Source organism: Seriola aureovittata, chromosome 7 (assembly GCF_021018895.1).
Source record: "Seriola aureovittata isolate HTS-2021-v1 ecotype China chromosome 7, ASM2101889v1, whole genome shotgun sequence".
Classification (NCBI taxonomy): domain Eukaryota; kingdom Metazoa; phylum Chordata; class Actinopteri; order Carangiformes; family Carangidae; genus Seriola; species Seriola aureovittata.
In genome coordinates this window covers 6,601,072-6,623,813 of record NC_079370.1, presented here as the reverse complement: position 1 = coordinate 6,623,813, position 22,742 = coordinate 6,601,072, and the positions used below count along the sequence as shown (strand labels likewise).

The following is a 22,742-nucleotide window of genomic DNA, read 5'->3' as shown; positions in this document are numbered from 1 at the left end:
ATATGTAATAACAGTCTATTGAAAAAAGTTTTTTTTGTTTTGTTTTGTTTTTTACTGGATAGATGGATAGGACTGTGTGGGTTGATTTGGTTTGGAGAATTTTCTTTCCCTTCTTTCATTCTAATCTTTTTTCTTACTTTGCAATTACAGTAAATGTAAGTTCTACAGACACATGTTTGTGCCAATCTACATAATGGTGTCGAAAAATACTAAAAAAGTAAAATAAAAATGTCTCCATTCCAAATACCTACCTACCAAGGACCCTATTGTGCTTCCTTGAGTCTGGCAAATCTTCCTGGGATGCTTAACATAACAGAGCTATTGCTAACATAAATTACACCTGTACTCTTCCTGCAATGACACATCTACTATGACAAGATGCATTCTCTCACAAACACTGTTATACACTCCCTCACCAGTGTAATAAATGGTGCAAACTTAATTACAGCTTGAGCTGCAGAGCTGCAGCCTTTCTGACTCTACAGGAACTTTAAGCACTGCCTGAGGAGGGGAGTCGTGTAGTATATACACAAGATGAAATGATGAAAAAACCTCTTTTATCAAACCTTTTCATCTTTTATAAAAAGAGCACAGCGGTAGGTCACAAGCCAACAATCAAAGAGACAGAAATAGTTCAGTATGGGGATTATGAGAGAGAGATACCACTACTAGCTATTCAAGAGATCACAGTGCATGATTTTGAAAAGCTGATTATATATATAGACGAACACTATATACAATAACCCGAAAGCTATGGATTACCATTAGTAAGAGAATGAATCCGAAGTCTAATGCAAGTTTAATGTTACAGGTGAATAATGTGACTCAGATGATTTCCAGGTAGATGGCCGTTTCTGCATCAGCCACAGTAGTACCCTGCACCTCTCTTGTCCCTCTGACTCCTGAAGGGGCTCGTCTGTCTATTCCTGCACCCTCTCCTCCTCTTCGTCTCTCCCCACCTCTTCTGCCCATTGGACGGATCTGAAAAAGAGACAGATGTTTATAAATTCTCAAATTCAGGAAAGAGAGATTTGGGGATTTTTATCAATGCAATGCCCACTGCTTCCAAGGATATAACCTACACTCATAGATTTAGTTAATCCAGTACCTGGTTAGTATGGACAAAGAGAGGCGTACAGTTCTGATATACAAGTTGGTAGCTGCCGTTGGTGTAGATATGAGTCACTTCCGTGCAGTTAATATAGAGGGGCGTCCTGTCCTGATAAACTCCCAGTCCTTCAGGGTAAACAGCTGGATGTCTACTCAGAACATCTCTGGAAAGAGCGGAATAAGAGTATGAACCCCACAGCAAACATTTGTGACAAATTTCAGTGAACATTTAAAACGGGTGGTTTGCTTCACATACTTTCCAGCTCTCTTTCGGCAGCAGTACAAAATAAGAGACAGGAGGAAAATGACCAAGCAGATGGCCACAGCAGGTAACACCATCCACCACAAGGGGGCTGTCTCTGTATGTGGACAGAAAGAGCAGTGATGGATCATGGTGTAAAACTATGATATAATAATTACAACTTTCCCTCTCCATCATGAGTAGAACAATATGGATTATGATTTATATCTGGCCGCTATGCCGTCACTTAGAAATTCCTAGTAATAAAATCTGTAAAAGCTTTTTAAAATGTAAAATATGAAGCAATGCAATATAGAAAATGTGATGCTGCACTCATCATTCAAGAAAAGTACAACAACACAGTTTTCTTTGCAGCAGTTCCCAATTCATTCTTCAGCTTATTCTCTTTTACTAATGTTATCAAGCTGCAGGCATGTTGCACGGATGTTTCAGCACCAGCCCGACATCAGAGTGAATAAACAAGAGGCAGCGCTGTTGTCTTTGTTAGTGTGGAATAACTGTGCTTTGAACACACCCTGTCCTGCCTGCAGCAAAACCAGGGAATCATTTCCCAGGGCGTTGAAAGCAAAGCAGATCACTGTCAGGGGTCTGTCCATGCGGCCCCTCAGAGTAGCTGTTAGCACGTGAGGCTCTGATGTTACTGACACATTGTAATCACGAGGTGGAACAGTCCCATTGATGCTCCAGGTGACCGCAGGTTTGGGGTTGGAGTCGACTGAGCAGCGACACAGCACCTCCATCTCCTCTAGCACACAGGTGGAGGAGAGCCGGAGGATGACAGGTTTGTCTGGATGAGAGAAAAGATGCAGTTTTTTATCCTATACAACTCTTTCAAATATTTATTGAATATTCTTTATGTTCTTTGAATTATACTTTACATTTATGTATAATATTTTAACTCTGTTTCATTGTGTTTGCTCTGTACATATGGAACCATTTCCGTGTTAAAGGGTTTTTTTCTGTATGAAGTTTTTGAATTACACAAAATTGAGGCATAAGGGTAAAAAGTGTCATATATTGTACAAACTTAATACAAGCTTGTGACTTTGCACAATATAAATAAAGGTGACTAGATTTGACAACCGCACTGTGCACTGTGAAAAGAAGGCATAGAGATTAATATGACCGATTGAGAGCTAGGTGAGAAGACTGATAACACTTTCATGTCTTTACTGGTAATTTGAAACTACGGTTCAGGATCTTCCTGTGGTCTCAGCCGGTTGCTTGGCAAAGTTAAATTAACCAGTGGCTGATCGTAGCTTCACATTTACTCCACGGAGAGGAGAGTGGTATTGATCTTTGCATCTAAATCTTGAAAAGAACAAGAATAAGAGTTTATAGAAATAAGATCTCCCATAATGCTGAACTATTACATTTTGGCTAAATTAAAAGAGGAAACTTTGATTTTACTAGAATCCCTGGTAACCCATTAAAGGAAATCTTGTTTTTGCTGACCACTAGTGATTTAACTCCTCTCCTTGCTGCGGTGATGTCACAGTGTACTCACTGTGACATCACTGTTGGCGGTGGTAACAGGTGTTATGGAGAACAACTCTGACCCCACCCAAACAGTAACAAGTTGCAACAAACTTGAAACTTTGCACAGATAAGGGCAGTGAAACCAAACATGGCAGGGTAGGCTTGTTTAGGTTTACTGGAAATAGGATTACATTGTATGTTCAGTGGTGTGGGCCGGGACTCTCCTCGACCAATCAGGTTCTGTACTGAGCAGCGGACCTTCATGTCCCGAGTCACGTTGTACAACCGAACTGTGTGTGCGCGCTGGTGGAGGTGCACTGTACGGCCGTGCTGAGTGTAGGACCAGCGGTACTCCGACACTGGAGGGTCAGCTTTGCATGAGCAGACCAGTAAGGCATTGCCCCCCTCCTGCACTGTCATGGACTGGACCTGAACTTTCACTTCTTTTGGTGGAACTATAGAGCATAAAGAAGGGGAAAAAAGAGGTTTTTAGTGCAAACTGAGCCAATAGACACAAAGACACAAAGTCAAAACTATGCTTACATGTCACATGCAGATCCTTGGAAGTGGCCAGTGTTTTGGCTCCTGGGTAGCTGACCTCACACCTGAGCCTGGGTTTCACCTGATGTGACACAGTGAAGGACAGAGGAGCCAGTAACATCAGCCTGTGGGGCTCTGGGTAGAGTGTCTGTACCTCCCCGGGCTCGGTGCTGTTCAGGTGGCCTCCTCGCTCCCAGCTCCACTGCAGGGCAGGAGGCCTGGAGGGGCAGTAATAGTTGACCGAGCAGTTCAAGGTAACCAGCTGTCCCTCTGTGGCCGACAACATGCCGCTGATGACAGGAGCCTCAGGAGTGTCTGTCAGTGAGGAAAAGCTCCACCATTAGAGTTTAACTGCTGCTGACTGTTTTATTGAAGCCAAATGATAATTGAACTTAAACATCACATGGAATCTCCAACAAAAGACATTACTGCAGATTGTTTGTCCCAGATTTCCATATTTATGAAGATTTAGGAACAATTTCATCAATTAGCAAACGTGTAATAGTATTTTTCTTTTACTTCATTCTTATTTTCAGAAAAAAGTTTATATTCATTTACTCATTTGCTTCTGTTTGCCATGATGCTGATCTGAGGAGAAAATACATCTGCGCTTCATGCACAAATATTACTGGCTTCATCTCTGTTTGTTTGTACTAAAGTGTTGCTACTCCTATGCAATGACAATTTTTAGGAAAGTCCTACAGCCTGGATACCCACATGATCTGGTTGAAATATTCAAAACTGGTTAGGAAGACGGCAGAACAATGTCTTCCCTACTCACCAACAACATCCAGATTAAAGCTCCTTGGTTTTCCCCACAGTAAGTCATCACCTCTTTTCAGAGCGATCTCAAACATCCGTGAGTCATCCAGGCTGATCCTTTCTATCTTCACCGAACAGTCTCCCTCTGTGATTCGCCCAGAGAGAGACGTCCGGCCTTGGAAATCCCTGCTCACTTGATCCCTGTGTTCGCTGTTAAAAGCGATGCTCCGAAGAGGAAATAAGTGGCCACCACCTCTGAACCTCAGCCGGACGTCCACCCTCTCCTTCCTCCCCTTGAGAGGATGAGGAGCTAGAGGAGTGAACGAGCAGGGAATCACAACACAGGAGCCCACCAGAGCTTGGACTCGGTCAGGGACTGAGGGTACAGGAGAGGCAGTCCGGACCCCCCTCCACAGGGCTGCTGTTGTGATGGAGAACAGACAATCATTTCCCAAACAGGATCTGTCGTAACTATGTCTTATTCTAGGTTTAAGTTTTAATAATGGGAGAAAACAGGTTTATTAGCAAGCTATCCAACCATATAATTGTGCCTCATAATTGTGACGTTCACCTTTTATGCACTTAAAAGTACTTTTCAGTTTTAATTTGACCTCTGTGAAGCCAAAGACCAGTTTCCCAAATTGAAAAGTTTAGAGTCTAAATTATGGAGCTCTTCACTTTCATTCAAAAAACTGTCACTGAATGAATCTTGTAGGAAACTCAGCATGCAGGACAGATTTCATTTAGCATGAAGTTGGAATTGTTGTATTTCACTGTACTGTCTGCAACAACATGACCCAGAAACATTTCGCAACAGATGTATATTTAGAAAAAAGGAAGAGGGCAATTGCACTTTTGGCTCTAGAACTAATCTACTACTATTTTACTACTTTTTTTTTTTTTTTACTCTGTGAATATTACATGGTCAAATAATTGAATCAGAATTATCTACATTATTTTAGGGAACATTTGCATATTTATTTTCAAACTGTCAACCACTTCATGGAGAAAAAATTCACAAGCAGATCATTTTTAAAGCAACAGAACGGATTCCTATCTATGAATATAATGTAATTGACCAGCACAGTATACTCAACAGGAGACATTTGCAGATAGTAAATAACAATCTCTACTTCTCTTACTGTAATAATTATGGTAAAGTCAGTGGTATCAGAGACTGTAACTTCACTGAGGCGTTACATCCCTGGGTAATAAAAGTCCCTTAAATTCAAACAAAAATCCAAAGTAAATGCATAAAAACCTAAATAATGGGTTGATTTACTCACCAAAAATCAGGGGACACACAAGAGAGACAGTGTCCACATGCATGACTGCAACCCTGCTCTGCCAGCACAGACGGAGGGAAGGATGAACACAGGAGCAAAGAAGGGGGTGGGGGTGTGTGTGGGGGTGTCATTGTGTCACTGATACTATGACTTCACTTTGATGGCTCCTCTTAAACTTCCAGTGTTATGTTTGTATATTAATTCATTACATTCCTTTGAGTTTTATTCTAATGGTTGGCAGTATCCTTTCACAAAAAATAAATGATAGAGTTACAACTTTTTTCAACATTTCAAAAGACTCAGATATAATCTTTTAAGCGGTGGAATGAGAGATTGTTTGCTAGGGAAAGAAAGACCTCAGCAAGTATTTGTGAGACAACACATGACAATGGGTGAATCACTCACATGCTGTTGCCCATTTCCTCAAAAGCTCCAACAACTAAATGTGCTCATTTCTGATTCCCTCTGTCTACACAGACCGTCTAACAGTGTCAAAGAAGTGACGGAAATAAAAAGTTCCACAGAAAGTAGAATAAAACTTATTAATGATTAACTTTCCGACCCAACAATGATTTATTGTTGACAATAAATAAATAAACGGTAGGTCATCTCTGTTATGTAAAAAGGATGAAAACATAGGCAAAAAGTGGCATGCTAAAACTTTTGCATTACAACAGAGGGTTCAGAATGGTTTACACTACAATAGACAGCTGGTCAAACAATATGTTTAAATACACAAATACAGTATATATACATATATATATATATACTGTATTTGTGTATAGATATGTATAAATTGTGACTGTCCTTTTAATTTTTCAGCATTAGATTGGATTTTGAAGTCATAAAATATTATGAACATATGCAACACTCACTGCCACCTAAAGGTGTCTGGCAAGTTTCTGTGGGATCAAACAGAACTGTGTTATCAGACTCAGGAGACAAAGACGTGAACTGTATGAACTATGGACCCATTGAAAGCTTGTTTGAGTTGCTCATGGCACTCCACCTCACAGCACCTTAAGACAGAACGCAAACAGCTTCCGTGCCAATGCTCATGACGGCACTGACCAAAGCAGACAAGAGGAAAAGAAACAGAGCATAACAAGAAAATATTTTTGAAGGTAAGCGTTTCAATCAATGTGCATGGTATTTGTGCAGAATTCCTTATTGTTTTCCATGTTCCATGAGTGTGCAGTTTGCAGAGTGTGTGTGAGAACTGAGTGTGGTATCCATTATTTTAAAGCTTGAATCATTATTAGAATCAAATCTTGTTTTACTTTATTCTTCCTGACAGTATAGCACCATTTTCCATAGTCATGGCCTCAGCTCAGCAGCTGCTTCGGTCTCAGAGAGACTTGCTGCTGAACTGGACGTGTGACCACCCAGCACCCTTGCTGCGTTGGCTGCATGATGCTGAGGTGCTCTCCTCCCCCCAGTACCTTTCTCTGCTGGAGAGGTCCCCTGTCAATGCTGTGGCCCAGGCTCTAGAGACAGTATGTGCCATGGAAGAGAGCAGCCAAAAGTTCCTGCTGGTGCTGAGGGAAGTGCAGGATTATTACTGCGGAGATCTGCAGGTCTGGGTGGAGAGACATTGCAGAAGAGATGCTGTCAGTAAACCAGTGGCTGAACCTGTAAAAGTTGAAGGTGAGGAAGGTGATGATGACTGTGGTGGATTAGCATTAGTATTTATGTAAAAAGGTGCATTTAAAGTTAGAAGAGAGGTAAATAAATTCAAAACTTTGCAGTGCAAAGTGAAGGACTAAAGGCAATCAAATTTTACTGGCTGAGTAACAGAGGTGTGAGAAAATTATTAACAGGGCACAATCAACTACGATGTCTTGCCAAGTAATTTTTTTGCTGACTTTGGCAATGAAGAAGTGTAAATGTATAAAGGTCCACCTTTGGTCTAGACTCAAGGATCTCAGCAACTATTGGATGGATTTTCATGACATCTTGTACAGACATTCACGGTCCCTGTGAATGAATGCTAGTGAAATTTGCCGATCCCCTGACTTTTCCTCTGGCGTCGCCAGCAGCTCAAAATTTTCACCTATTTAGTGAAATAGTTCAATTTAGATGAATGGCACCAAATTTAGCACAGATATTTGTGGTTTGTAGTCTTGAGTGCTGTGGTTTGGTGTTTATTTACATAATTTACAACATGTAATACCATATATATCATATCTGTTGTTTATTATTTGAATGTGTGGTATCCACAGATAAGAAGCCTAAAGGCCCATTTGCTAAACTGCTCAAAGGAAAAAGCAAGAGATTTACCCCAACTCCTGAGGTTAAAGGTATGGATACTGTCTATCATTTTATCTAGACTTTAGAATACATAGATTATTTATATTGCATTTTCTTTCTAGTGATAAAAATCGCTAAATAAATGATCATTTATGAAGGCAACCATGTAATTTTCACATGACTTGTAATAAATTGAAAATGTATTCAAATGAAATGATCTCACAATCTATTCATTATGCAGCTAAAGAAGAACTGAAACCTGGCAGGAGTGTAAAGTTGGCCAACATTCGAGGTATGTCAATATAAGTGAACTTGTGGCGATAAGCCACATGTTTATCTTATAGAAAACCGAAGAGTAATTTCATTTGACCATATATTTCACCTTCTCCTTCTCTACCACTGCAGTTCCCATCTCTGCCCATAAAACAACCCTACTGAAACGCACAGAGCAGTTGAAGTGTTACTCAGAGGGTGAGGGAATGGCTTCAAACTCAGCCTCTCACATCGAGATTCGCTACACTGACCTCTTCGTAACAGAAGATAATGACTTAGTTGACAGCAGCCAACATGAGTACTTTGACCTGGCCAGCAGACGAGCTCGCATCTATGTGCATCAGGCCTGCCAGCGCATCCGGCCATGCCATCTATTGAGCCCCGAAGCAACATCAGGAAGGTCCCCCAAAAGGGTTAAAGTGAAAGGTATTGCTGGTATCGGAAAGAGCATAGCAGTACAGAGACTCGTTTATGAGTGGGCAATCGGGAAGAGCATGCGTGAATTCACCTGTGTTTTTGACCTGCGCTTCAGAGAGCTCAATCTGATTGAAGCACCACTGAGCTTAATGGAGCTCCTTGGGGAACGGTTCCGGTACCTGAAGGCAGTTTTACCTGATCTTTTTGCCTCACCGAGCTCTTTGCTCTTCATCTTAGATGGATTGGATGAGTTCAAGTTTCCCTTGGACTGGAACAGTCCTGGCAAAAACATTGACGTAAATACGAAGGTGCCAGTGTCAGAGCTGATGGTGGCTTTAATCAAGGGAAGCTTTCTCCCAGAGGCGTCAGTCATCCTCACGACAAGACCATCTACTGAAGCTCCCAAGCATTTCTTCCAGAAATGTTGTGTGGTGCTGGGCTTTGAGGAGGACCAGGTGAAGGAATATACCAGCAAGTTCTACAAAGACAGCAAAGTTGCTGAAAAAGTCTACGATTACATCTCGAACAATGACAACCTTTTCGTGCTGTCCTTCATCCCTCTTTATTGCTACATCATCTGTACCGCGATGGCTGAATTCTTCTCCTCAGGGACTCACGATGTTGGTGACTCAAAATCACTGGAGCTGAACCCGCCCAGAACAGTCAGCGAGGTTTACTTCTGCTACCTGTTCACAGCAGTCAAGCACCATGCACTGAGGGGGAGCGCCGAGAGAAGCACACCTAGATCCGAGGTTCTCTCACTAGCTAAGCAACAACTGACAAACCTGGGTAAATTGGCTTATGAAAACCTTCTACAGAAGAAGATAATGTTCACCACAGCGGATTTGGAGAACTATGGTGTGACACCTGCTGATGTTCAGAGCACATTTCTCTGTCACATCCTCCAGCCTCTCAAGGAAGAGACGGTGGAGATGTTTTCTTTCTTCCACTTGACTGTTCAAGAACATCTGGCTGCCCTCTACTGTTCAATCAACCTCTTCAGCGAGGAGGACATAATCCAAGCTCTCGACTTCTGGTGCTTTGGGGTACATCCTCCATCTTCCATTGCTGCACCCCTGCAAAACACAGACCTCAACATGGACAAGCTGGAGAGCCTCCAGATGTTCACACGCTTCTTCATGGGATTGCTGCGAGCGCGGCTGGCAGGTCAGTTGGATGGCCTCGTTCTTTCCCCGATGGAGCACGGGGATGGCATCCCCACCAGGCTTGGTGTGTGGTTTCAAGACCAGTTTAAAGGCAGGAAGCTGGAGAACCAGACAGCCCTGAATCTTCTCCACTGCCTGACGGAGTTTCACATGAAGGAAGCTACCAGTATTGCAGCACCAGAGATCAAGACCCTCAACCTGTTTAAAATGAAGCTGAGCGTCGTGGACTGTGCAGCAATGCACTATGTGCTGCAGTTTTCACCACACAAGCTGCAGGAGCTCAACTTAGGCTACTCCAACATTGGAAACAGAGGGCTGAACAGACTGGGGCCAATCCTACATCGCTGTGAATCTCTCTAGTGAGTGACTGATTTGATATTGAACTCTCAAATAAATAAGAGTAACCATTTGAATACTGGGCATTAAAAGCAAGCCTGGTTTTGAATTTCCTGGCTGTGTGGAGTTTGCATCTTCTCCCTGTGTGTGCATGCTTGTCTGTCTGAATGCTACTTGAGATACACTGGCAACCTTAGTGGACTCCACCTTCAGTCTAATGCATGCTATGAAAACTGCAGCCTCCCTGTGAACCTGACCAGTTTTGGAAATGCATATTATCTCGAACATCTGAGAATGAATGCACTGTCAAAAATAATGTCACCCTACTGTTTTTCTATTCTCTCTATTCAGTTTGAGATACAACTGCCTGGACAGACAAGCAGCTATTTTAGAGTCTGCGATTCTCAGATCAAATGAGTGTCAAGTGAAGAAGCTCTTGTAAGTATTTATTACAACTATACCACCACAAATTAAACATTAAGGGGCTCAGCACTATGAGGGTGTAACTGTCATAAAATGCATAAGTTAGCAAATACTTGAATAGACACATTAGTCTAACTCATTATTTATTATGGAAAGTCATTGTGACTGAAACTTCAACCTCCTTTGCGCACAATCCATTGAAATACAAATCTCGCTTGTAAGTAATAAGTCTCCTGACAGCCTGCCTGGAACTATATTATAAAAAGTCATAACTAATGTTTCGGTCTACAGTGGATGAAATTCAAGACCTCTTAAAACCGTTAAAGACCGTTCTCTGAGGGAGCTGAATTTAGTGGGGGGTTTTTTCAGTGCTTTTTGATACTTCAAGACCTGCAGACACCCTGACTCATCTGGCTCCAAGCCCTTGATATGAATCATTAGACACTATACTTGATGTACTTACTGCATCACAGTTCTTCCATTCATGTATACAGTATGTGTGGCAACAACCTGGGTCCAGAGGGGGTTTTGGAGCTGTGGAACGCCCTGGAGCACAACACCACTGTGGAGGAACTCTATCTGGACATCACTGGCATCACAGAAAGAGGAACAGAAAACATAGTCAACTGCCTCAGCAAAAACACCTCTCTGAAGACACTGACGTAAGATCAAAACAAACCAACTTCTGTAGTGTTCTCAGAGTTATAATGTTTGAGACACTGCCACCTAGTGTGACTTATCAGAATGAAAAATTATAACTTCTACCTGGTCATTTTCTCCTTCAACAGCATTGTTGGGAATGACATCGGTGATAAGGGGAGGAGGAGGCTGAAGGAGCTGGGGCAAAGTCGACCAGGACTCCGGATTATTGCAAACTTTGTGGATGACCTTGGGTTACTTCAGGCCTACCTGGACTGGGTGGAGGAGATCCGGGTTGACAGAGACCAGATGGACTCAGTGAAGAATGCAGACGCCCTGCAGTCGGTGCTAAAGGGGCTCAAGTTGGCAGGAGAACAGGTGGAGAAAGGAGAGAATGCAGAAAAAGCCAAGGAGCTCCATACAAAGATTGTGGAGTTGCTGAAAACTTCAACGGATATGACTGGACAGAGATGACCTCAAGTTATTCAGAGACCTCTTATTCAGAGAGGTCTCCCTGGAGTTAGACCTCTCTGTGATTGATTTAGGCAAAACAAAACAAAACAAATGTAATTTATATATTTGTTCATGCAAAGTAAACATGATACGGATCACTCTTTGGTGTAATGATAAAGGTAATTTCTGCATTTTGCCACCCTTACCAAATGTGCAAACCCAATTTGTGGTAAATGGAAGAGTTAACACGATGAGGACGTGAAGACAATGTAAATTAAATACAGTTTAATAGTTGAAATGACACTGACAACTTCTCTGACAAGATTCTTCTCTGTCTCTTGTCTGTTAAGATTTAACTGTGTAAATGTCTGTTCTTTAAGCTATCAAAACAACACAGGGGCCAAAGGTCATTATTGCAAAGTGACTACAAGTTTTTACATGCGCATATTAAGTAAAAATTTTGTAGCTATGTGGTAAAAAAAATGTGGTGCAAAGATCATGCCCCTACTTACATTTGTTGTGCAAGTTCCTAATTTTCAGTATAATTCCTCCAAGTTGAAGTTGCAAACTCACTTCTGAGGAACTGGACTTGCTTTTGCATCCTTCATCTATTGGGACAACAAAGCTTATAAGAACGTAAGTAGTTTTAATTTCAGAAGAATCATATTTAAGATTAAGATAGCATTTGTTTTTGATAGAGTTTAAGTTTGACTCACTGGACTTTAGATCAATCATGATATATTTGTAAATTTAGAGAGGAAAGCAAGAAAATTTGCTAACAGTCACTGAAAGATGAGAGAAAATTTTAGGCATTCAATTGTGTTTTTTTTTTTTTTTTACATTGCTTGACATTGCTCTTGAATATACACTTAGTTGGCAGTTTATTAGGGAAACCTGGTTAAAACTAATGCAGCCTAATGCAACAGTCGCGCAATAAATCCTTCGTTGTCTGTATTAGTTCATTAAAAAATATTTGTTTAAATAAAACACACAAAAAAAAAGAAAAAGTTTTTTGGTTACTGTCTGTTTTCGCAAATACCTTTCCTGTTGATTCCTTTTTATCTTTATGTCTAAATATATCTCTATCTTGTTAGGATGTTAGGAAATGTGTGACAAGCAGATGCTTGTTTTTCCACAACAGTTCATGTTTCTTCCCTTTCATTGTTGCCATGATCGAAATTTCATAAAATCTGTCAAATTTGCGAGAAATGTTTATAAAATGAGTCATACAATTGTTTAATGGCAGTTTTACAAATAGTTATTTTCAAAGCAGTAATCTATTACCGTTTTGCTCTCAAGTGATAAACAGGTGTGCAGAATCATTTTGCCTTCACGGGCTGCGAACACATTGTGTGAATCACATACAATTTAATTTGTGCAAGATTCTGTTGAAAAGTTTAGTGGCTCACTTACATGTTCTTTTCCACCTTGATGAAAATTTTTTTTAAATATGTAAAATAAATATGACCATTTCAGTACTGGCCTTGAAATAAACCCTGCTCTAAAATCCTACTACGTTAGGGCTTAAATGTAACAAACATATTAACCATGTAAAACATGTTCCATCTACAATCTCCAGACGGTTTTAAACTTGAGTTTCTGCATCTCCTGACAAACAAAGATGGCCGGAGCTCTGAATCTTCTTCTTACTGGCTGTCTGCTGCCAGGTGAGATGGGAGACAAGATTTCTTTAAATTTGATGAGAAACTATACATCTATTTTATGGATATTTTATTGTGCCAAGACTTTAGAGAGTAAAATGGCCTTGCAACTGTTAAGTTGTATGTACTCTTCTTCAAGATTGTTTTTTGTGTTTCAGGTGTCCTGTGTCAGGTTTTCGAGGTCACTATTCTAAAGCCTATAAAGGCTTTGAGTGGATCCTGTGTGACCATCCCCTGCTCCTTTGACATAGAGAAACTATATAAAAAACATTTGGATAAGACATGCAGGGCAATATGGAGAAGAAAAAGTAATGACCAAGATGTATTTAATAGTGCTGAACAAACCAAAATAAATGGTGAATTGAAGGGAAAACTGACAGAAAAAGACTGCACCACAACCTTGAGTAACATAGTTCCTGATACCAGCAACACATTTTACTTCAGACTGGAGTGTAATATAATCAAATTTAATTTTAATAAGGCTAACCAGGTGGTGGATATATTGTTCAAAGGTAAGTTTTGATATTGATTAATTGACAATTCATGATCTCTTTCCACCCATGTTGTGGATTTACTGGGTATTGCAAATCAAATAAATAATCTTAAGCTAATGACTGTGTATTTAGTAACAGTTCAAAATGTAACTTCCTGCCAGCTGATCCTCCCTCACCGACTCTGACTCCGTCCACACTGGAGGAGACGGAGGGAACCTCAGTGAGGTTGAAGTGCTCTGCTCCAGCTCCCTGTCTGTCTCAACCTCCAACTCTGACATGGACCCCCGGGCTGGGGGACAGTCAGGAGACACCGCAGGAGAATCAGGACAAAACTAAAGTCGTGACCTCTGTTCTGACCTTCACTGCTTCTCACCTCCATCACGGAAAGACCATCTCCTGTACTGCCACCTACAATAAACAAGATGGCACCAAGTCTACTGCCAACGCAAGTCTAACAGCTGATATTTCATGTGAGTGCATTTGTCACATTCAGATTCAGATACATTCAGAGTAAAGTATGACAAGCAAAAGCAGTAACTGTGAAGAATGGTCCCTCTAGACTGGAAGAATGAACGCCTTAATGTGTAAGCTGCATTTCAGTGCTGCATCACCCTGTAGGTGATGCTATTTGACTTCTTCATTATATCGATTGTGGACCCACTGCGTATTAAGAGAACTTGCTGACCTGCTGGTGAAGTAGATGGGTTTGTGAACAACGTCAGTGGGGCAGAGAACATACTGGAACGTCTGACAGCAAAAATCTTCATTATCCTATCCTAAAGAAACCGTCCAGTTAGCTCAGAGGGCAGAATTAGCTACAGCGATCACATTGACTGTGGATGGTTTGACTGCAGAAATGATAGTTTATAAATAATTAAGGTATGACAGCTGACACTGTTACTGTGTGTTTAAGGCTGTTTAATGCAGAGAACACACATTTGTCAGCCTCTGTGATCAGGGCTTTGCTGATCAGTTCGACACATGCCTCTTTACTCCTCTTGCGCAGCAGTCAAATAGCAGGAGTTTCTTCTTCTTTTAATGCTTCCTTGTATCTACTTCTTCTTATTATTATATAACTTAACCTTCCTTTCTTAACCCCTAACCCCCATTCTTTACAGTCGCTCCGCAGATACTGTCCACTTCTGGATGCACGAAAACTGAAGCCCAGCTCAACTGTTTCTGTGAGACTGCCCTCCCCCCATTTTACAGTGGCATTCGGAAGAGTTGAACCTTAATCAGTCTGACAAGTATGAGGACTTGAATGACACAACTCTGAGGAGCTTCATCACTGTGAGTCAAGTACTGGAGAGGGATGCTTTCACCTTCCTCTGCCACAGCACCAACTCCCTGGGATCTGTTGCTCAGCGGTTTTATGTTTTCAGCCTTGAGCGTGAAGAAAGTCGAGGTTCGTCTTTCTGCCGAACACAAGTTTCACTGATTAGCTGCAAACTATCTACTAATCTACACAATATCTATATTTACTGTTTCTGTTTTTAAATGTTTCCTGCCTTGCAAGCTCCCAACAGTATAATTATATGATGTAACACTGAATGTCAAACTTTGATACAAGAAAAGTACATATATACCTCTAACGACAACCAATCAAGCTCCTTATATATCCAAATACCAAACATACCAGTCACTGACCTCTGTAACCTTTCACTCTCTCTTGCACAGAGTGTTCACATGAAGAGACGTTGCAGATCTTAATCATCATCGTTGGTGTTCTGACCGCAGCTCTGGTATCTGCTGTACTCTTTGCTATCAGATACGTATCAGCTTGAGAAACCATGGTGGTTGAGATGACTAAACTATTACTAGTGTTTTTCAAACCAGTTTCTTTTCAAGCTTTTACTGCTCTGCCAATTGACTAAACTCAAAATGAACCAAAATCTATTTCTGATACAGCAAAAATAATGAATACATTATTGCATTTCATGAAAAAGAACTTAACTTTATATAACACTAAATAAAATCCTACTGTCAAACAATCCCACTAACAATAAACAAATTAAATAATTTCTGCTCATTTTAAGGCTCAGTTTCTGAATATAGGCTGTGTGCATCTCTCTGTGGACTGAGCGCTTTGATACACAGTATTAATGAAGCACCTGTTTTAGAATCAGAAAAGACCTGGAAATCTCATTTTACACAATATGGGACCTTTAAAGCTACAATATGTCAGGTGTCTCATTTTGCTTTGAAAACCTCAAAATTTGAAGAATGTGATTTCATCTGTATTAGCAATGTTTCAGACATGCTTGTTTTGTTGAGTTTCTCTACCCTCATTTTTAACTTTTCTCACTGATCACACTTCTCCGTTCAATCAGCTGATACATGAGCAGACTGAAAAAAAGTTGTGAGGAGTAAGTCCATGAAAGTTGGATGGGGTGTCCTACTGTATGTTTCAGGGCTCAGAGGACTGGCTGCCATAATCCTACAAAGAGACAGCACACAGACGACACCAGTACAACCATGATGAGTCAAGGCCTGACAAGTGAAAGAGAAAATGAGGTACAGACATTTTACTAATTTAGGTATTAAACAGGAACATATAGCAGAATATTGGTACCAGTGATGTTCTATTTTTTTCTTTTTGTCCCCAGGCGTCGATCACACCAGAAGATATTTATGTCAACACAGATACGATAATAAAGTCAAATAAACCAAACGCTCAACTGAGACATCAACAGGCTGTCAGTAAACGCACAGAGGGGAAGAGTGAGGACGACAGTGATGTGATTTACTCCAGTGTGATTTGGAAGAGCAAGACAAAGAAGACCAGAGGACGGTCTGGGAACAGGAATCCGTCTGGTAGCTACGCACTGGAGATGGAGAGCGTTTATGACAACATTGCGCCTCGAAGACTGGAAGATGCGAGGAAGGAAGTGTGTACTGTATATGACCAAGTTAACTTTTAGAGAGACGACAATATCATGAACAAACAGACTTTGTTCTGTCTAATATTTGTTTAAAACTGTATCATTTCTAGGATCATTTTTGTGTTGGTGTTTTTTTGATATTGATTATGCATGACATTATATTTCCAGTGTTTTGCCCCTTACATGCACATACATAAACTGGTCATGTATGTTATCAACACTGTAAATAACTGCCTCAGAAATGACCACAGACTCTACTTAACACCTGTCGAACAGTTTCACAAAAATGACGGATTTTATCAGATTGAACCTGAAAACAAAGCCATAAGTGCGTCAGTGTAATTGTGTTTCCCCCAAATGTGTGATAATGGAAAATTAATGTCAGTTCTTTCAGTTTCAAAAGATGCTCTCATGGATGTTTAGACATTATTTTGGTGTCTTATGACACCATGAGACTGAATTTCTGAATTGTAAATGTCAATGTGATTTGATTCCTACAGCTTTATTTATTGTGGCATGACTGGATTGATTATTTGTTATTATTGGCTCTTATTTCTTTCAAGCGGCAGTTGAAATCCAGATTCCAAATTTCTGAGTCAGTTTAGACCCACAATTAAACTTTTTCATTTTTTTTATAACTTTGTGTTTTTCCTAATAAAATTGTCATTTTTAACAGTTTCACCAAGTGTTACACATATTCAGAATCAGCATAACTTCAGCTAATAATAAATGTCAAACAATAAAAACTTCTGTACAGTATAACACAGGTTAATAGCCCATTAAAAAAAAGAAAAATTCAACAAAGAAAATTGTACTTATTTGTTTGATACTCTGTGCAGCAGAATTTATGGGCGTTTTTTGTCTGGTCCTTGAAAAATCAGTTCCAAATCCTCCGCTGCACTAAATATGTAACTGTCGCATCTTCTGTCTTTATTCTGTCACTACAATAAACTCTAAACAACTTCTCCTCACTTTGATATCAGAGTAAAACAGCTCTGCTGGGTATAAAGCATGGATGTATTATAAGATAAGAAGACCTGGCCAAAAACCAAAACTCCACTTTATCAAACTATCACTGCAACATCGGCGATTTTTTTGTATGTTATTTTTTGGGGCATTTTTGGCTTTATTTTAACTAGTGTGAAAGAGCGGTGGGGGTGGGGACTGGGGGTAGGGGTGGGGCAGGAAGGCTGGGGAGATCATGGTAATTAATTAAAAGAAGTTTAACATTTTTCATTGCCAAGAAAGCAGTGACTGCTATTTCTTTTTGCCATCCCTCCTTCTTTCAGTCTGTCAAACTATTTCAAAACTAATCCCAAATGAAATTCTAAATTTTTTAACACTAATTTACCTGCAAATTAAAAGGATAATTACACCCCTTTAGAGCTCTGACAGTTGCTCTGAAACCCAAAACTTTTCAATACTGATTTTAAAGTTGATGACAGTCATTGAACCTGACATGACCAAACTTTGTCACAGTGTTTTTTAAACTGCCATCACAGAAGCTGTTTTCACTGTATTGTCTACGCCCACTTTTGACTTCCTCAGTTAAAACATATGAACACACAGTCACCTAGTGTGAAATTGTCACATCACCACAAAAAATACTTCCTGCATGATTATTTTCTCCTTTATCAATATTATTGAAACTGACATTGGAGAGGTGGGAAACATCAGGAGAATGGAGCTGAAGTAAAATGAACCAGGACCAATTTCTCACTCTGGTTTTGCAGCGATGTGAAGCCCATTAGGGCTGCAAATAATTCTTTTAATTATTGATTCATAGAATGTGAAGAAAATGAAAACGCCTTTTACAACTGCTTGTTTTCTTCGGCCAACAGTCTCAAATTCATTCATTCAATCATTTTTACATGATCGAGTGTGTAAGATGCAGAAAGATAATGACGCTTTATGAGAATTTGGCTGGAGTGTATAATTCACTTTTACTAAACCAAAGATTTTCCCATCGACCACTAAGTGAACACAAACGCTTACGACGTATTTAGTAATGTAAGGTTTCCTGCAGAGATGAAGGTGAGAAAACAGAGTGGTACAGCTTAGAGTTATTTCTGGTTAAACGTATATCTCATCTTGGCTATTGGTCACATATTTGTGAGTTCCTCATTTTTAAGTCACTTCTTGAACACTTTAAAATTCAGCCTCACTTCTGAGGAACTGGGCTCCTCTATACACCTCAGGAAAATGTAAGTCATGAAACTAATGAATATCAAGTGGCAAGTTTAAGATTTCCTGTAATTCTTTCATTTTCTGGGCTTTACATTAATTATCATGTTGAAAAAGATTGATGTAAACAAGTCAGAACTCCACTGCAATAGGTGAGAGATTTTCTTTTCTTAATGTGGACACTTTTAAGGCATCAGCCTGTTGTTGTTTGGAGGTTGTTGCTCGTGAGTAAATTAGTGACCTGATACATATGTAGATTTCAAATCCAACAATAGAGTATGTAAAATCCTTGTCTCTATTTTTCTGGCATATAACATCTTGGTTTTATCTCTATAGTGAGATTATAAAGCAGCATTGGCCTTTTAATGAATCACCATGACCACAATGACTTAAGTTGTCTGTCAAATCTTTCAAAATAGCACTGAATTGTTGAAATAATGAATTTATATTTAAAAAATGCTCATTTTAAAAGTAATAATTAAACACTGTTTTCCTCAGTCAATGATAAATATGTGTGTATCACACTGCTGTGAACGGGTAGTAACCCTCTGGAAAGAAACAACTATCATGATTAAAATATTTCTTTCATGTTTAATAAATGGACTTCAAATGTCACATTTGACATTGGCTTTCAGCAGCTTACAGGGGGAAATGTACCAAATGTCACGTTTTCCATCTGTAAGCTCCAGACTCCTGTAAACTTGACTCTCTCTTGAACAGACTAAGATGGCTGGAGCTCTGACTTTCCTCCTCATTGGCTGTCTGCTGAAAGGTGAGTTCAAGTGCATTCACTTCTGCTTTGAAAACTAAAAATATGATTTAAAATAAAACACACTGTTGCTGGTTTAAAGTATTCAGAGAACAGGATGTCAGTGCCTGTGACGACAGGATGATTTGCTACAAAATGAAAGACGCAGTAAACTACCCAAATCTCTGGCCAGCCTTTTCTTAATTCAACTGAGATAAATGTTTTTTTTTTTTTTATCTAAATGTTGAAAAAAATATCCTGAAATCATGATAGAGTAACAATAATCGTTGTCGAGCAGAACAAGCACAGAATTACAACTACACTGCTACTGTAAAGTACTGTTTCCTTTTCTTCTTTAAAGATCGGTGCTCTGTGTTTCAGGCGTCCTGTGTGAAGAGTTTATGGTCACTTTGCCGAAGACTATAGAGGTTCTGAAAGGATCCTGTGTGACCATCCCCTGCTCCTTTGAGATACCGAGAAGATTTCAATATAACTTAGATAACACATGTAAAGCAATATGGAAAAACAAAGATGAGGATACCTATACCAGCGATAATCCAAATCTAATTACAACAAAAGAAATGACAGGAGACTTAACAAGAAAAAACTGCACCACAACCTTCAATAATCTGTATCTTAATTACACCAATGACTATTACTTCAGACTGCAATGTGACAATCAACTGAAATGGAATTTTCACGATGCTTCTGTGAATATTATTGTCAAAGGTATGTTTTTATATCAACTTACACATAATTCATGACTGAATTATATTTGTTGGGCTGATCTGTCCTCATTTTTATTTACTTTATTTTTTTTTGTTTTCACTGCATTTTACAAATCATATGAGGAAGCTTTCAGAAATTTAAAACATTTATTTAGTAACAGTTCAAAATGTAACTTCCTGCCAGCTGATCCTCCCTCACCGACTCTGACTCCGTCCACACTGGAGGAGACGGAGGGAACCTCAGTGAGGTTGAAGTGCTCTGCTCCAGCTCCCTGTCTGTCTCAACCTCCAACTGTGACATGGACCCCCGGGCTGGGGGACAGTCAGGAGACACTGCAGGAGAATCAGGACAAAACTAAACTCATGACCTCTGTTCTGACCTTCACTGCTTCTCACCTCCATCACGGAAAGACCATCTCCTGTACTGCCACCTACAATAAACAAGATGGCAGCCCTTCGTCATCTGCTCACAGTGTTTTAACAGCTGATATTTCATGTGAGTTAATTGAGTAAATTATATAATTAAATAATACAAATAATACAAATAAGTATTCTCCATGTTTCAGATTCACCAAAAAGCACCACAGTGTCAGTCCGTCCCTCTGGTCCAGTGCCAGAGGACACCAATGTGACACTGACGTGCACTAGTGATGCCAAACCAGCAGTCAGGAATTATACCTGGTACAGAGCTGATGGAGGACAGGAGACTTTCATCGGGACTGGACAAACTTTAAATATTACAGCTTCTAAACTCACTGCTGCTTTTATCTGCATGGCTCATAATTTACTTGGAACAGGACGATCCAACATCAGACAAATAGATGTTCAATGTGTGTATAACATGTTTTAAATTTGGATGTTATGTAAAGCCTAGTTCAGTAGTATTCAGTATTTCACTAATTCAAAAATTCTATTGCCTGGCATATTTCAGTAAACTGGCTTAAAGATGCTACTGTTCTTAATTCTTAATCATTTTGTTATATCAGCACATATTACCACTCAATTCTGTGACCTTGGTTCAACATGGCTTCACTTGACTCCTCACTTGTTTGTCTTCTCATTATTACAGTTCCTCCACAGATTCTACACTCATCTGTTTGCACCAAAACTGAAAGCCAGGTCAACTGTTCCTGTGAGACTGTGGGAAACCCTTCCCCCGTTTTACACTGGAATTTGGATGGGCTACCTGTAGATCACTCTGACAGGTTTGCAATCAGCAATGAGTTGCTAAATGACACAGGTGTGAGGAGCGTCATCACTGTGAGTCAGCCACCATGGGGCGATCTTTCCACCTTGGTCTGCCACAGCTCCAACTCTCTGGGAGCTGCCAGTCAACGTTTCTATTTCATCAGCCTTGAGCAACAAACCTCTGCAGGAAGTCAAGGTCTGTCTTATGTGTATCGCTTGTAATTTTTAGCGGTGAATTGTGGTGAACTTGAAAGACTCTAAATTATGTTTAATCTTATTATATATTTGGCTAATGGCTAGGAATGGTCAAAACACTAGTGGATTTATTTCTATTATTCAACGTTGAATATTTCCTCAATCTTTGTTTCAAACACTGAATCAAAAATAAACCTGAAATTTTTTTCAACTGCCACATCAATATTCTTAAACATGGATAATGAGATGCTGTAATCAGTCACCAAGCGAGATGATCTTTTTTCACTCCCAACTTTCATGGCAGGTGGACCTCACAGTGGAGTCCTTCCTTGGGCTGTTGCTGGTGTGTCTCTCGGTGTGAATGTCTTCTGTATAATCTTCATGGCGTTCCTTTGGTATGTGATTACACGTCATGTTGCTTTAATCTGAAAGCTCAGCTGATGTTTTTAGAACAAAATATTTGAGATGAGGAGCTATACATGCCTTTTTTCTTTTGTTTCACCACAGGAGAGCACGCAGGAATGTGAAGCCAAAAGAAGAGGACACAACTTACATTTCACTGGATCATAGAGACATGTCTTCAGAGTATGATGTCATTGCCCAAACTCGAAACTGATGGCCGACTTACACTGATGATGATCATGATAATTATCAGATCATTTTACTTAAAGATTCCTTGTATTGCTTATTTTGAAACAAACGTTGCTCCTGTCAATCTGCTCTTTTCTGCAATGTCTTCCGTCTGTTACGTAATGAATCCATTTTCAACAGGGTGTTGGGCACAAAACATCAACAGCTATTTAATGTAATTTTAAAACAGCCCATGATGTTCAATTTTGGTTTAAACTTCCTCACAAAGGTACACTCTTACCCTTGTGGTGCTTTTCAAGCTGGTGGTGTTTCCACTTTGGGTGAAAGGTCTCCATTCTCAGATTAAAGGGCTGAACATGTATCTCTACAGTAGGTCTGTAAAGCCATTCTGTATTGATGTGTCTTCTTCATGTGCATCAAGCTGAATAACTCCATTACGCAATTGTTTAATTCAGCATTTGATTGTGTGTTGGGTTTTTTTTGTTTGCTTAACTGTGAGATCAATATAATTGTAATTATGTGTTTGATCCAATATATTTGTAGCTGAGGTGAAAATAAAATGAACAAAGACATAACTGATCCAAGTGTGTCCCAATGTGTTCTCCTCATACTCTCGGTCTTAGTTGCTCTGAAACCCAAAACATTTCAATACTGATTGAAAGATCAATTTTAAAG

The 22,742-nt window shown here is 39.8% G+C and overlaps 4 protein-coding genes and 1 long non-coding RNA gene across 6 annotated transcripts; 4 read left to right on the top strand and 1 right to left on the bottom strand.

Annotated features, from left to right (window-relative positions):
• Window positions 1-782: 782 nt before the first annotated feature.
• On the bottom strand, window positions 783-5,615 carry LOC130172765 (sialoadhesin). Of its 2 annotated transcripts, none has more exons than XM_056381677.1 (8): window positions 5,440-5,615; window positions 4,173-4,574; window positions 3,395-3,706; window positions 3,043-3,306; window positions 1,887-2,159; window positions 1,367-1,469; window positions 1,109-1,274; window positions 783-981 (listed from the first exon to the last, which is right to left on the bottom strand). In XM_056381677.1, exons 1-8 carry the CDS (start codon window positions 5,480-5,482, stop codon window positions 826-828), a joined length of 1,719 nt encoding a protein of 572 aa, XP_056237652.1. In that variant the 5' UTR covers window positions 5,483-5,615; the 3' UTR covers window positions 783-825. The 2 variants fall into 2 exon arrangements, with proteins under 2 accessions (XP_056237652.1, XP_056237653.1); XM_056381678.1 differs by having other exon boundaries at window positions 4,173-4,571.
• A 610-nt stretch (window positions 5,616-6,225) lies between these two features.
• On the top strand, window positions 6,226-12,689 carry LOC130172764 (NLR family CARD domain-containing protein 3-like). The gene is made up of 8 exons (XM_056381676.1): window positions 6,226-6,563; window positions 6,737-7,086; window positions 7,662-7,739; window positions 7,931-7,981; window positions 8,095-9,904; window positions 10,233-10,319; window positions 10,799-10,966; window positions 11,093-12,689. Exons 2-8 carry the CDS (start codon window positions 6,759-6,761, stop codon window positions 11,415-11,417), a joined length of 2,847 nt encoding a protein of 948 aa, XP_056237651.1. The 5' UTR covers window positions 6,226-6,563; window positions 6,737-6,758; the 3' UTR covers window positions 11,418-12,689.
• A 292-nt stretch (window positions 12,690-12,981) lies between these two features.
• LOC130172072 (sialic acid-binding Ig-like lectin 14) lies at window positions 12,982-14,779 on the top strand. The gene is made up of 4 exons (XM_056380490.1): window positions 12,982-13,063; window positions 13,216-13,569; window positions 13,665-14,021; window positions 14,670-14,779. The coding sequence occupies exons 1-4, from the start codon at window positions 13,018-13,020 to the stop codon at window positions 14,777-14,779; spliced, it is 867 nt and encodes a 288-aa protein (XP_056236465.1). The 5' UTR covers window positions 12,982-13,017.
• Window positions 14,780-18,499: 3,720 nt separating this feature from the next.
• On the top strand, window positions 18,500-20,444 carry LOC130172071 (sialic acid-binding Ig-like lectin 14; the record flags this gene model as incomplete). Its single annotated transcript, XM_056380489.1, has 4 exons — window positions 18,500-18,637; window positions 19,338-19,389; window positions 19,747-20,094; window positions 20,278-20,444. Coding segments are annotated over exons 2-4 (561 nt in total), but the record flags the coding sequence as incomplete, so codon positions are not given.
• An 8-nt stretch (window positions 20,445-20,452) lies between these two features.
• LOC130172767 (uncharacterized) lies at window positions 20,453-22,607 on the top strand. Its single transcript, XR_008828329.1, has 3 exons — window positions 20,453-20,589; window positions 21,163-21,871; window positions 21,984-22,607. It is a non-coding gene; the product is annotated as an uncharacterized LOC130172767 (long non-coding RNA).
• The last annotated feature ends 135 nt before the right edge of the window (window positions 22,608-22,742 follow it).

What these genes read in the sequence shown, in the direction of transcription:
- LOC130172764 (XM_056381676.1), top strand. Translation starts at nt 6,759, where the DNA reads ATGGCCTCAGCTCAGCAGCTGCTTCGGTCTCAGAGAGACTTGCTGCTG. An exon ending in TGTCAAGTGAAGAAGCTCTT is followed by an intron (nt 10,320 to 10,798) that starts GTAAGTATTTAT and finishes TCATGTATACAG; the next exon opens with TATGTGTGGCAACAACCTGG. An exon ending in ACCTCTCTGAAGACACTGAC is followed by an intron (nt 10,967 to 11,092) that starts GTAAGATCAAAA and finishes CTCCTTCAACAG; the next exon opens with CATTGTTGGGAATGACATCG.
- LOC130172765 (XM_056381677.1), bottom strand. Translation starts at nt 5,482, where the DNA reads ATGCATGTGGACACTGTCTCTCTTGTGTGTCCCCTGATTTTTG. An exon ending in CACACCACTGAACATACAAT is followed by an intron (nt 2,160 to 3,042) that starts GTAATCCTATTT and finishes TCTCTCATCCAG; the next exon opens with ACAAACCTGTCATCCTCCGG. An exon ending in TTTGCTGCAGGCAGGACAGG is followed by an intron (nt 1,470 to 1,886) that starts GTGTGTTCAAAG and finishes GTCCACATACAG; the next exon opens with AGACAGCCCCCTTGTGGTGG.
- LOC130172072 (XM_056380490.1), top strand. Translation starts at nt 13,018, where the DNA reads ATGGCCGGAGCTCTGAATCTTCTTCTTACTGGCTGTCTGCTGCCAG. An exon ending in TACTGGCTGTCTGCTGCCAG is followed by an intron (nt 13,064 to 13,215) that starts GTGAGATGGGAG and finishes TTTGTGTTTCAG; the next exon opens with GTGTCCTGTGTCAGGTTTTC. An exon ending in GGTGGATATATTGTTCAAAG is followed by an intron (nt 13,570 to 13,664) that starts GTAAGTTTTGAT and finishes AATAATCTTAAG; the next exon opens with CTAATGACTGTGTATTTAGT.